The sequence below is a fragment of the Camelus ferus genome, chromosome X (genome assembly GCF_009834535.1).
Source record: "Camelus ferus isolate YT-003-E chromosome X, BCGSAC_Cfer_1.0, whole genome shotgun sequence".
Lineage (NCBI taxonomy): Eukaryota > Metazoa > Chordata > Mammalia > Artiodactyla > Camelidae > Camelus > Camelus ferus.
Window position 1 is genome coordinate 43,059,645 of NC_045732.1, and position 12,261 is coordinate 43,071,905.

The window sequence follows — 12,261 nt, forward strand, 5'->3', positions numbered from 1 at the left end:
CACTGGCCGAAGTGAGGCAAAATGCCCGGCTTTGGTGGAGTGGGGGCCTGGCAACAGCGCGCTGTGCACATGCGCAGAGGCAATGGCCAGCCTGTGCCAGGTGAGGGGGGGCAGGGTCGCGCGGCGCCCTCTGCGCCTGCGCCCGGGCGCAAGGTGGGGCCGCGGGCGCCTGCACTCTGGGGTGCGCGCAAGGGTAGGGGGCAACGGTCAGCTGTCACTCTGAAGCGGGTGGCGGCGGCGGGATGGCGACGGCCTCTGGGTCCTTGGAGTTGGCCAGCTCCGGAGCGCCCCCGCCTGGCGGGGGAGCCCAGGCGGCGGCGGCTGAGGAGGAAGAGCGAGAGGTGGTGCGGGTCCGAGTCAAGGTGAGGCTGGCGACCCGTCCGCCAGCCAGCCGGGGGCTCCCGGGGGAGGGGAAGGCGGTGGCTGTCCTAGGATGGAGGGCGGGACCTGAGATTTAGGGTGTTGCGTGAGAGGCGAGGCTTGAGGGCAGAGTGATGGTGGCGTGGGTGGGGGTTGGGGGAAGGCTGGACTTGGAATGCAGGGGCAGGGCATGGGGCGTGGGGACTGCACATGGAGGGATAGGGGCCTATGGAATGGAGATTGTAGGTAGAGAGGAGGGGCTGTAGGGTTGGAGGAGGGGCTTTAATAGTTGAGTGGGGCCCTGATGAATGAGGGAGGCTGTTGCTGTCGGAAAAGGTGGCGCCAAAATCAGTTAACATACGTGTTGAGACTGCACTTTGGTGCACGTCCCCACCCTGATTGAGCAGACATACTCGTCTATATAAATGAGCTTCAGACACTGGTGGATGGCATGGGGAAATAACCAAAAAGGTTCTGAGCTAGGGAGTTAGCTTTAGCCAAGGTTGTACAGGGAAATCCCCAGAGAGCTATTGAAGGAGCAGAGACAGAAATAAAAAGGAGTCAGCCATGTGCATATCAGCGGGGGAAGAGTGTTCTAGGTAGAAGGAACAGCAAGGGCAAAGGCTGAGAGGTGGGGACAAGCTTGGCATGCTCTCTTAGGCTCCCATATTGTTAGCGCCCAGAGAGTGCAGGGAAGAGTGGTAGGAGGTGAATCAGAGAGGTAAGAGAGGGGCAGATTGTGACGGACCTTTGGTGCATCCTCTTGAGTAAGAAAGCTGTTGGCAGTAGTTCCAGCAAGAAGTGAAGGTGGCTCGGACTAGAGTGGTGGCTCTGGTGGTGATGAGAAGAGGGTCACTTCTGGGGAGATGTAAACAGATCAGTTCAGTGTAATAGAGAGAGCTCTAAGATAGAGGTTTGGGAGTTCAGAAAGGAGATGGTGCCTGAGCCATGAGTGAGCCAGTTGAGGAAAGTGGAAAGGATGTTCCAGACAGGGGGAGCAGCATAAGCAAAGGCCAGGAGCCAGAATGTGTTTAGAGTAACTTCCCTCAGTTTGGTAGTACCAGAGTGGAAAGTTCAAAAAAGCTGACTGGAGAGAGGCTGGCTGGGGTCCCGTAGTTCCACTTGGTGGGGACCCTGGGGTTCCCTTTGAAGAGATTTAAGCAGGGGAGTATTGTAGACAGAGATGCTGGCTTGCTTGCATTGTGGATGACTGGTTTAATAAGGGCCAGACTGGACATGGTGATCCTGCCAGCCATCGTTGAAGGGATACAGAAGAAGGATTGGGTGCCTGGACGATTGCAGTAGCCTCCTCCTCACTGGACCACTGCTTTCTCCTTTGTCCCCTATAGTCTGTTCTTCACAGAGCAGCCAGAAGGATCCTGTTAAATCCTAAGTCAGACCACATCCCTCCTCTATTCAGAACCCTCCCAAGCCTACCCCCTCACTCAGAACAAAAACCAAAGTCCTCACCATAGTCCAGAACTCCTGCCTTCATTTGGCCCCTGCCACTTCTCTGACCTTGCCGCCAGCCTCTCACTGCGTTTCAAGCATGGTGATGCGACCCCTGATGGCTGACCCTGTGTCTTCTCTTCCCAGAAATGTGAGAGCTTCTTGCCACCTGAGTTTCGTTCTTTTGCTGTTGACCCTCAGATCACCTCGCTTGATGTGTTACAGCACATCCTTATCCGAGCCTTTGACTTGAACGGGTGAGTAATGGGATGCTGGGGAAAACCTCTGTACCACCCAGCCTCGACAGTAGTTGTTTGGGTTTTTTTTATTGTTATTTGGTAGAGTGTTTGTTTGTTTGTTTTATTATTATAAATAATCCCACAATAAACAAACAGCCACATGCATATCTTGGAATATTTGGGGAAATCTTGTCAGAGGAGAAATTCCTAGCAGTGATATTGCTGAGTTAAAGGGTGTATGCTTTTTAAAATTTCAATGGATGCTTCCAAAATGTTCTCCAGATAGGTATTACCAATTTACTGTCTCACCAGCAGCATATAAAATTCTTGTTTCCCTCACAGCCTGGTCACTAACACTAGTTAGAAAACACTGGAAATTTTGCCAACCTGACAGATGAAAAGTGGTGTCTCTTGGGGGCAGGTATGATGCTTATTTTGTTGTGGTTGTCGTTTTGGAGGGCTATATGCACATGGTGACAAACTCAGAGTACAAAAGTGATGGGTATATGTTTCCATGGTTACATAGTTATAACTATTAACGTACTTCTTTGCATAGTTGCACAGGTGTATCTGAAGAACAAATTCTTAGTTGTTATTTGACTTTTTTGCATAAACATTTTTTGTTGTGAAAAATAACAGACATACAGATTGCTTTATTTTTTATGCAGTAAGAAGGCTGCTTTCTTCCCACCTCTATCCCTCAACTACTCTGTTACCCTCCCTAGAGAGGACCACATTACCCGTTTCCTATATGCTCTCCAGATACAAGCAGGTGTGTATCTGTTTCTGTGTTTGTGAAACAAAGTGGATGTAAATGATCTGACCTCAGACTGCCTGAAATCCTTGGCGCAGTACCCAGCACATAGGAGGAAGTTGTATTCAAAACCATCCATCTTTCCCTGCTTCTTTTGGAAGCCATCCCTGAGGCCTCCAGGGCACTGGGGCACTGAAAGCTGCCACGTCTCTTCTGTCCAGGAAGAAGAACTTTGGTATCAGCTACCTGGGCCGGGATCGGCTAGGGCAGGAAGCTTACCTCTCACTCCTGTCTGACTGGGACCTCAGCACAGCCTTCGCCACCGCCTCCAAACCTTACCTGCAGCTGCGTGTAGATATTCGGCCCACTGAGGATAGTGAGTACCTGGTGCCCTGGGGTACTGCTCTGGGATTGCCTTTCTTTCCTCATAGGATGACTCCACCCCTTGCAATACACTCCCTCACAGGGGGCTAGGGAGCCAGGTCTCCTAGGTCCAAATTCTGGTTTGGCCACTGGGCCTCAATTTCCTTACCTGTAAAGTAGAAGTAATGGTATCTTAGGGCCATCATGAGGATTAAACAGGGAAATTCATGTAAAATGCCTGGAACTGTGCATAGCTGCATAGTGAATGCTCAAAAAGTTTTAGCTCTAAGAACAATAATTATCATTGATTATAGCATATAATCTAGCAATGTATGTTATGGTCATAGAATGCAGTGTAACAATAGAGCTGGAGTATTATGCTTGAGTTATAATAATACGTAACTATAACAATGCTGATTATACTAATGGTAATTGTATTTATTTATTCAGTCATCTCACACTCATATTCATTTGTTTGCGCTGTTGCTCACTCATTTGTTTGTTCCTTTGATCTCTCAGCCACTTCTGATCTTCTCATATTTGTTCCCTCAGTCTTGACTGTGCTGGTCCCAGGGGCCCACAGATAAATTAAGACATGGTCCCCCACATTTGATTATGGAGCAGACATTAGATAATAATATAGTATCAGTGTTAAACTTCCTGGGTATCATAATGGTATCATGGTTTTCGAAGGAAAACATCCTTGTTCTTGGGAAAAACACAGTTAAGAATTCAGGGGTAAAGTGTTATGAGATCTGCAAATAATTCAGCAAAAAATAAATGCATATATACAGAGAGAGTGAAATGAAGCAAATGTGGCAAAACTGAACAGTTAAGGGAGCTGGATGAAGGGTGTACGGCTGTTCAATGTATTTTTCTTTTTAACTTTAACTGTAGATTTGAAGTTTTTTAAAATAAAAAGTTATGGAGTGGAAGACATGGTTCGCAGCCTCAGGGAACTCACAGTGCCTATTTAGGGTGACTGAGACATTTTATTGACATAATAATAACACATAAGTAGCTAATACGTATTGAACACTTGGGGCCATTCTGAAACACATATTTATTCATTGGATTGTCAAAACAATCCTACAGGGAAAGGGCAACTGTTATCTCCGTGTTACAGATGAAGAAACTGAGGCTCAGGGAGGGGACAGTACTTATCTGTGTCACACAGACAGTAGTGGAGGAGCAGGATTTGAACCCCAGGTGGTGGCTTCGGAGTCCTCGCTCTTAATGTCTGACTCTGCAAAATTTGGAGCTTGGTAAGAAAAAGACAGGCAGAGAGAGAGAGAAAGAAGAGTCAGAGAGAAAGTTAGTGACAGAGACAGGCAGAGAGACAAATGGAAAAAAGACAGGTAACCAGAGACACAGGATCCTCTACACTGAGAAGCCCTGTGCACTACCATGTGTCAGTCACTTGACTAATTCCCCAAGCCCAGGGTTTCCTCCCCTGCGAAATAGACACATAGCACTATTTCAGTAAGGAAATAAAATCCCCTCGGCTAATAAATATTTGAAGAAAACCCCCAGAGGCAAGGCTATAGCTCAGTGGTAGAGCGCATGCTTAGCATTCACAAGGTCCTGGGTTCAATCCCCAGTACCTCCATTAAAAAATAAAATAAATAAATAAATAAACCTAATTACCCCAAAAAATTTTAAAAAAGAAAACCCCAACTGCATAAGAACTGAGAGGAATGCAAATGACACAGGGAGACAGACATCCAACCATTTGGCAAAAGGATATTTAAAAGGTACCTTTTTAAAGAGAATCAACTTTCCAGTTACAGATGAGTCAGTTCTTATTTACCAAATTCCTGCAAAGACAGGAATACAGGAGTTTGTTTCAGAATTCCTGATCCTCTTAAACTGATCTCTTTGTTAACTCCTAAGCCAGTTCCATGTTGTTTTCATCACATAGCTTTAAAATAAATATGTTTCAATGTTTTCCTTTTAAAAATGTTCTTGATTATTCTTGTGAACTTGCCGTTCTTTTCATTTAATAGAGTTAGCTTATCATTCCATTGAAATCCTGATGGGAATTTGATTGAAGTTGCGTTTTTAAAAGAAACGATTTTTTTTTTGCAGGGGAAGGTAATTAGTTTTATTCATTTATTTAGTTTTTTGATGGAGGTACTGGGGATTGAACCCAGGACCCCATGCATGCTAAGCATGCACTATACCACTTGAGCTATACCCTCCCCCTGAAACGAATTTTTTAATTATCCAGTAAATATATTACTAGAAATGAAAATATTTCAAATAATGCTGTGGTCTCCTGGAACCACTGTGCCTAATCTTGACCCCCCGCCACCCTTTCACCCTGCAGGAACCACTTTGATCAGTTTGATGTGTAACCTTGCAGGTCCTTTATTCACACACGCACACACAAATTAATCCACATATAGAGATACGTAAGTACGTTCCTATTTATATATATCCACAAACAGTATTTGTTTAACATAAATGGTATCATACTCTAAATGAGTAAGTATCCCATCGGTGGAGCTGTTAAAAATACTATTAATGGAATTCTTGCAGTTGTGTTCATGACTGTGAAAGCAGCAGGCATGCAGTGACCACTTGGATGGCCCAGTCCCTCTTTCTGGGAAGAAGTCAGTCTCTGTCACCTCTATAGTTGGAAGATTACCAAACCTAGACCTTCAACCAATTTGTGCATTTGTGATAGGAATCCTCTTTCTGTCATAGGTATTGCAAATATTTTTTCCAAGTGTATCTTTTGGTTTTATGGCTTTGCTTATGGTATCTTTTTTCGGTCCTATCAGAAACTAAAATTTGTATGCAGTCTCATACATGTGTCTACCTTTTCCTTTATGGTTTCTGAATTTCTCCTCTTACTTCGGAACATCTTCCCCATCCATAAGCTTACACAAATATTCTCCTATATTTTCTTCCAATATGCTTATTATTTTCTTTTTTTACATATAACTCTCTACTCTGCCAACAGTGTGATTAGTAGACTTAGCTTTTAAAAATAATTCCAGATAGTTATGCCAGCATCATTTATTTAATAACCAGCTTTTTGTACACTGATTTGAAATGCCACTTTTGTCATATACTGAGTTTCCATATGTACTTGGATTTATTTCTGGGCTTTCTATTGCATTCCACCAATTGGCTCTATTTGTCTCATGCTATGCTAACACTATATTTTTATCTCAGTGGTTTTGTGATAAATTTTAATCAGAAAATTTAGTGCCTTCCTCCCACTATTTTTTTTTTTGGCTCTTCTTTTTCTTAACTATTCTTAAATATGAATTCTTTCATATGAGCCTTAAAATAATTTTATCCAGTTCCAGGAAAAACCTCATTACATTTCTATTTGGCATTGCACAGACTCTATCTAAAGTTTGGGAGGTTTGACAATTTTATGATAAGGAGACGTAGTATGTATAGCATATATTGTGTAATACTGCAGGCAGGGCCTGGGGCCACACCCTATAATGAAACACTTTGCTCTTTCTTCAGGGAAATGCATGCGGATTCACACTTAGTGGGTTACATAAGGACTATATATAGTCTCTTGTCAGTTCAGAGCTGGTTTTGCCACTAGATGAGTTTGTGCTTGTAGAAATCCTTCACCCATTTTATTAAAAGCTTCTTTCTTTCTTTTTTAAATCAATATAGAACGTCTCTCTTTTCCTGTCATGTATTTGGCCCTGTGCTTTTCCTGACGTTCACATGGCTGCTCTTGGCTTTGTTTATCCGTGTTTGCCAGGTACACCTTTAGGTTTCTTCTACTTTTTCTTTTTAATTTTTTTTTTTTGGCTGGGGGAGGTAGTTAGGTTTATTTATTTTTAGAGGAGGTGCTGGGGATTGAACCCATGACCTTGTGCATGCTAGGCACGCGCTGTACTGCTTGAGCTACACCCTCCCCCGTTTCTTCCATTTTTAACCTTTCTTTGTCACCTAGTTTGAGGTACATCTCTCAGAAAAACTCCTCAGCTGGATTTATGCGTTTTAACAGAATTGCCAGTGAAATCTTTTGACCACTTTCCCCCTCCAGACTCCCCCACCCTCCCTGGCCCTTGAAATGGAAGCTCTGGAGCACTTCTAATTCTCATTCTTCCTCTGGTCCCTCCCTAACCCTTAACTTCCGAGATGGCTTTGCTTAGACGGTAATTTTTTTTTCTTTTTAAATTCCAGGCTATCACTTATCTTTTCTTTAGAGTAGGTCGCTTATGTGTTTCAGGAATCGTAATGTAACACTTAATATTACAAACTCCCAGTCACTGTGTCTTTGTCATTTTATGTTTAACTGGGTATATTAAACACTTGTGGCCTGTCACCATTCACCTTCCTTTCTGCCTTCCCCCACCTTAAGCCCTTGCAGTCATTCCGTAGTCATTTCTGAGAGAACTTCTTTGTTCTCCTCCAGTAAGGTGCACAGGTTAGATGTACTCCGGTGACCAGAAAATTCTTTCCTCGGCTGTGGTACACATGTGCTGGCTTAGCTGGGGTGGGGCCCTTGGATCTCGGGCCTTTCTTGTCAGTGCTCCGTGGGTGCTGCAAGCCACTGTCTTGCTTCCAGAGTTGTGGAACAGAAGTCCGTCGCCAGTCTGACCTTCTTTCCATTGTAAGCAGCCTGTTCTTTGTCTTTGGAAGCTGGCAAGAGTTGGTCTTCATTCTTAGAATTTGGGCATTTCGCCAGCAGGTGAGTAGAGTTGGGGGAGGCCTGTGATATGGGCCATTTGTGGATTCATTCTGTCTAAGACCTGGTGAGCCATTTCTTCATCTCAAGGACATTTTCCTTCATACCTGGATCATCGTGTCTCCACCTGATCCCTTATCTCCCCCTGCATTTGCTGGCGTCTGCATCTTAGGTCTCCTGGACTTGTCCTCCTGGTCACTCTACTTTTTCACTCAAATCACCAGGCTTTACCTCTGTGCCTTGAAAGGGGTTCTTCTCTTTGGTCTTTCAAACCATCGGTGTGACCTTCATTTTACCCTCTGAGTGGTGCGATCTTCTTCCTTTTAAGGGCTTTCATGTTTTAGAAAAGACCACTCTGCAGCTAGCTGTTGGAGAGAGTGGAGAGGGACAAAGGGGAAGCAGGCACTGGTCAGGAGGTGGCTTGAGACAAGAGAGGTGGAATTGAAGTGTGTTCCGCAGGCAGGAGCCACGGGGCTTAGCGACAGTTTGGCGCTGGGTGTTGGGAGAGTGGGAGGTGGCAAGGATGTCTCTCAGGTTTTGGGCTGAAGCAACTGAACAGATAGAGATGCTGTTCACTCACATGAGCAGAGGAGGAGGGCATGTCTAGAGTGGATCTCAGGTTCCCCTTTTGGACCCCTTAGGTTTTCAGTGCCCTTTGAGACCTCCAAGGAGAGACAGTGACATCCACTTGTTGATGCTCTGTAGGAGAAAGTTCAGTGGACTTCATGGAAATGCTGCTTAGGGGCAGCATTTGCCTGCAAATGACAATGGCTTAAACAAATCGCAGTTGATTTGTTTCACATCGTAGCATTTGAAAGCCACCGGTCTTTGCTGTTGTCAGCTTAGCAGCTCTGTGGCACCAGGGCTGACATCTCTTAAGTCTCTCGAACTTACCCTCAGGTGGCCACTGCTGCTGCAGCCACATCACATTTGACGTGGAAGAAAGGATGCAAGGGGGGAGGAAAGAAGGGAGAGAAGGGACAGGCTTCTGCTGATATTCCAGGGGCCAGAATTGGGTCAAGTCAAGCATAGCATTGTTTCTTGCATCTAACATACACGACCTACCTGTTCCACAGATACTTTTTTCTGACGTTTATCTGGGCCCTGGAGTAAGGTAAATGAGATTCAGACCCCAGCCCTACTGTTTCCTGGCTGGAGAATCTTGGCCACTTACTAAATGTTCCAGCCTTTTGGTCCTCGTCTGTAAAATGAGAACGATAATGGTGGTCTCCCCCAGTTGTGGGAAGAGGACTAGCAGGAATGTAAGATTAAGAGTTTAGGCTCCTGAGCTTCGGGCCTGGGCTTCAAATTTCAGTTCTTTCACACTCACTAGCTGTGAGGCCTTGGGCAACCACCTAATCCTGCCTGTGCCTGTTTCCTCATAGAAAGAGTGGCGGTGATGGTAGCACCTAATTTAGAGGATGGAAGTGAATATAATATTAAATGAGTTAATATTTGCAAAGGGCTCGGAACACTTACTGGCTCTTAGCCCTACGGAAGTGTGGACTAATGTTCTTATTATTTATGTTGAAGTTAAGCCCTGTCACAGTACCTGACACCTAGTAAGTGCTCAATAAATACTACTTTATATCATTAAGCTATTACCGATAGAGTCTCCCAGCCATCTTGTGAGACAGTTACCACAAGAGAATTATTCAGGGTTTTATCTTTGCATGATTTGGATGACACGGCAAGAGAGAGTGGAGTGGCTCATTGCCCTGTGGGTGGCCTGGCTTTGGTGGGAGAGGAACCCGGCCCTGAGGTCTGGGGTTCTCATACCACGTCATCCTGTGTGCCCAGGCCCCCTGCTGGAAGACTGGGACATAATCAGCCCCAAGGATGTCATTGGTTCCGACGTGCTGCTGGCTGAGAAACGGTCATCGCTGACGACAGCTGCCCTGCCCTTCACACAGTCCATCCTCTCTCAGGTGGTTTCAGGGAGCTCCGGGACCCAGTGCGGTTGGAGGGCAGGGCCTGCTTGGCACCCCTAATCCGAGCATGCTGGTTGGTGCCTGCCCAGCTGACTGGGGGCCTCCCACCCTCCTTCCTTCACAGGTGGGCCGCACCTTATCTAAGGTCCAACAGGTGCTGAGCTGGTCATACGGGGAAGACGTCAAGCCCTTCAAGCCACCCCTGAGTGATGCGGAGTTTCACACATACCTGAACCACGAGGGCCAGCTCTCCCGCCCCGAGGAGTTGCGCCTGCGGATCTATCATGGTGGTGTCGAGCCCTCCCTGCGAAAGGTGGGTTTTCTTGGCCACTGGACCCATCACTCCTGGAGACATAGGCAGTGGGCCACACTATCATGGGATGGAGTGGAAATATTCCAGGGCGGCAGGCTCGCCTTCAGGAGGGACTAGGAGTCAGAGGTGGGAAGGCAGCCTTTCCCAAAGAAGGGTGGAGACCTGAGGGCGGGGTGGTGACAGATCCACGCCGGGGTGTGGCACCTCGTCTGTAGAACCTCAGCCTCACCTGTCTCATCCCTGGCCAGGTGGTGTGGCGGTACCTGCTGAATGTGTACCCAGACGGGCTGACAGGCCGAGAGCGGATGGACTACATGAAACGCAAGAGTCGCGAGTACGAGCAGCTCAAGAGCGAGTGGGCCCAGCGCGCCAGCCCCGAGGACCTGGAGTTCATCCGCAGCACGGTCCTCAAGGATGTGCTGCGTACCGACCGGGCCCACCCCTACTATGCGGGGCCTGAGGACGGCCCGCACCTGCGGGCCCTGCACGACCTGCTCACCACGTACGCCGTCACCCACCCACAGGTGTCCTACTGCCAGGGCATGAGTGACCTGGCCTCGCCCATCCTCGCCGTCATGGACCATGAGGGCCACGCCTTCATCTGCTTTTGTGGCATCATGAAGCGCCTGGCCGCAAACTTCCACCCTGATGGCCGCGCCATGGCCACCAAGTTCGCTCACCTCAAGCTGCTGCTGCGGCACGCCGACCCTGACTTCTACCAGTACTTGCAGGAAGCCGGTGCCGACGACCTGTTCTTCTGCTACCGCTGGCTGCTGCTCGAGCTCAAGCGTGAGTTTGCCTTCGACGATGCCCTCCGCATGCTAGAGGTCACCTGGAGCTCGCTGCCCCCTGATCCTCCTGAGCACGAGGTGGAGCTCGTCGGGCCCCCCAGCCTGGTGACAGACACCAGCTTCGGGGGCCACAGGGGACGGCCCGTGCGGCAGCGGCACATGCTGAGGCCTGCAGGTGGAGGAGGTGGTGCCTTTGAAGATGCTGTTGACCACTTGGCTGCCACCAGCCAGGGGCCTGGCGGTGGGGGGCGTCTCCTGAGACAAGCCAGTCTGGATGACCTCCAGCAACTCAGGGATAACACAGGCCCCAGGAGGGACGCCCTGGTCCAACTGCCCCACCCCGCTGCCCTCATCAGCTCCAAGTCCCTCTCGGAGCCCTTGCTGAACTCCTCAGACCCGCTGCTTTCCTCCTCCTCCCACCCTGATTCCCCATCCTCCTCGTCTCCGCCGTCCACCCAGGACGCCTCTCCTGCGGGTGACGTGGCTGCAGGATCCCCCTTGATGCCGGAGGTGGGCTCCCCGCAAGACCCTGGGAAGCCCCTGCTCCCCCCACCCCCACTGGGCCTGCCCCCGCCCCAGGAGTTTGGCCGCGGGAACCCGTTCATGCTCTTCCTCTGCCTTGCCATCCTGCTGGAGCACCGCGACCACATCATGCGCAACGGGCTGGATTACAACGAGCTGGCCATGCACTTTGACCGCCTAGTGCGAAAACACCACCTGGGGCGCGTTCTGCGCCGGGCTAAGGCTCTCTTCGCTGATTACCTGCAGTCAGAGGTATGGGACTCAGAGGAGGGGGCCGAGGCCACGGCCCCATCGTGATCAGGCTCCCTCCAGGCCACCATTAGCCCCACCAGATCTTCGTTCCTTGCCATCAGGGCCTACATGTGAGACCCCACCTCCCTGCCTGCCAGCCCGAGGCCTGTGGGAACACGGTGCCCTCTCTCCCCAGCTCTGAGAGTATGGGGCTCTGTTTTGGCACTGCCCCATGGAGGCCACGGCCTCTTTTTTCTGTTTTTGTTGTTTTATTTTTAACAACTATACTTTGCACACATGAAGGTCACCGTGGTCTGTGTATTTCTCCATCTTCTCCCTGGTTTTGGTTATAGGTGGCATCCCCGGGGGCTCTTCACCTGGTGGAGCTGAAATACCTCCCACTTCATGTGAAGGGCAGTTTGCGTCCCCAGGGGCAGGAGGGCGGATGCTGAGAAATCGGTTCTAGAAGATGAGCCCAGGTCGAGGACAGCTTGAGGAGGCCTGAGGCTGTTTTGTGGTACATTTGTCTGCCTATGAGGGTCTGGACTATGGCTGTGAATGTATGTTTTTAGAACAGGCCCCGAATGAGGGATGAAAGAGAGTTCCTGACTCAGAAAGGACAAGATTCATTACAAA

The 12,261-nt window shown here is 48.5% G+C and overlaps 1 protein-coding gene across 2 annotated transcripts; it reads left to right on the forward strand.

The window, feature by feature from the left end:
• Positions 1 to 11,932, forward strand: TBC1D25 (TBC1 domain family member 25). Of its 2 annotated transcripts, none has more exons than XM_032474763.1 (6): positions 1 to 100; positions 1,957 to 2,066; positions 3,024 to 3,178; positions 9,638 to 9,765; positions 9,893 to 10,081; positions 10,330 to 11,932. In XM_032474763.1, exons 1-6 carry the CDS (start codon positions 83 to 85, stop codon positions 11,689 to 11,691), a joined length of 1,962 nt encoding a protein of 653 aa, XP_032330654.1. In that variant the 5' UTR covers positions 1 to 82; the 3' UTR covers positions 11,692 to 11,932. The 2 variants fall into 2 exon arrangements, with proteins under 2 accessions (XP_032330654.1, XP_032330653.1); XM_032474762.1 differs by lacking the exon at positions 1 to 100 and adding an exon at positions 118 to 362.
• Positions 11,933 to 12,261: the final 329 nt, after the last annotated feature.

What these genes read in the sequence shown, in the direction of transcription:
- TBC1D25 (XM_032474762.1), top strand. Translation starts at nt 243, where the DNA reads ATGGCGACGGCCTCTGGGTCCTTGGAGTTGGCCAGCTCCGGAGCGCCC. An exon ending in TATTCGGCCCACTGAGGATA is followed by an intron (nt 3,179 to 9,637) that starts GTGAGTACCTGG and finishes CTGTGTGCCCAG; the next exon opens with GCCCCCTGCTGGAAGACTGG. An exon ending in TCGAGCCCTCCCTGCGAAAG is followed by an intron (nt 10,082 to 10,329) that starts GTGGGTTTTCTT and finishes ATCCCTGGCCAG; the next exon opens with GTGGTGTGGCGGTACCTGCT.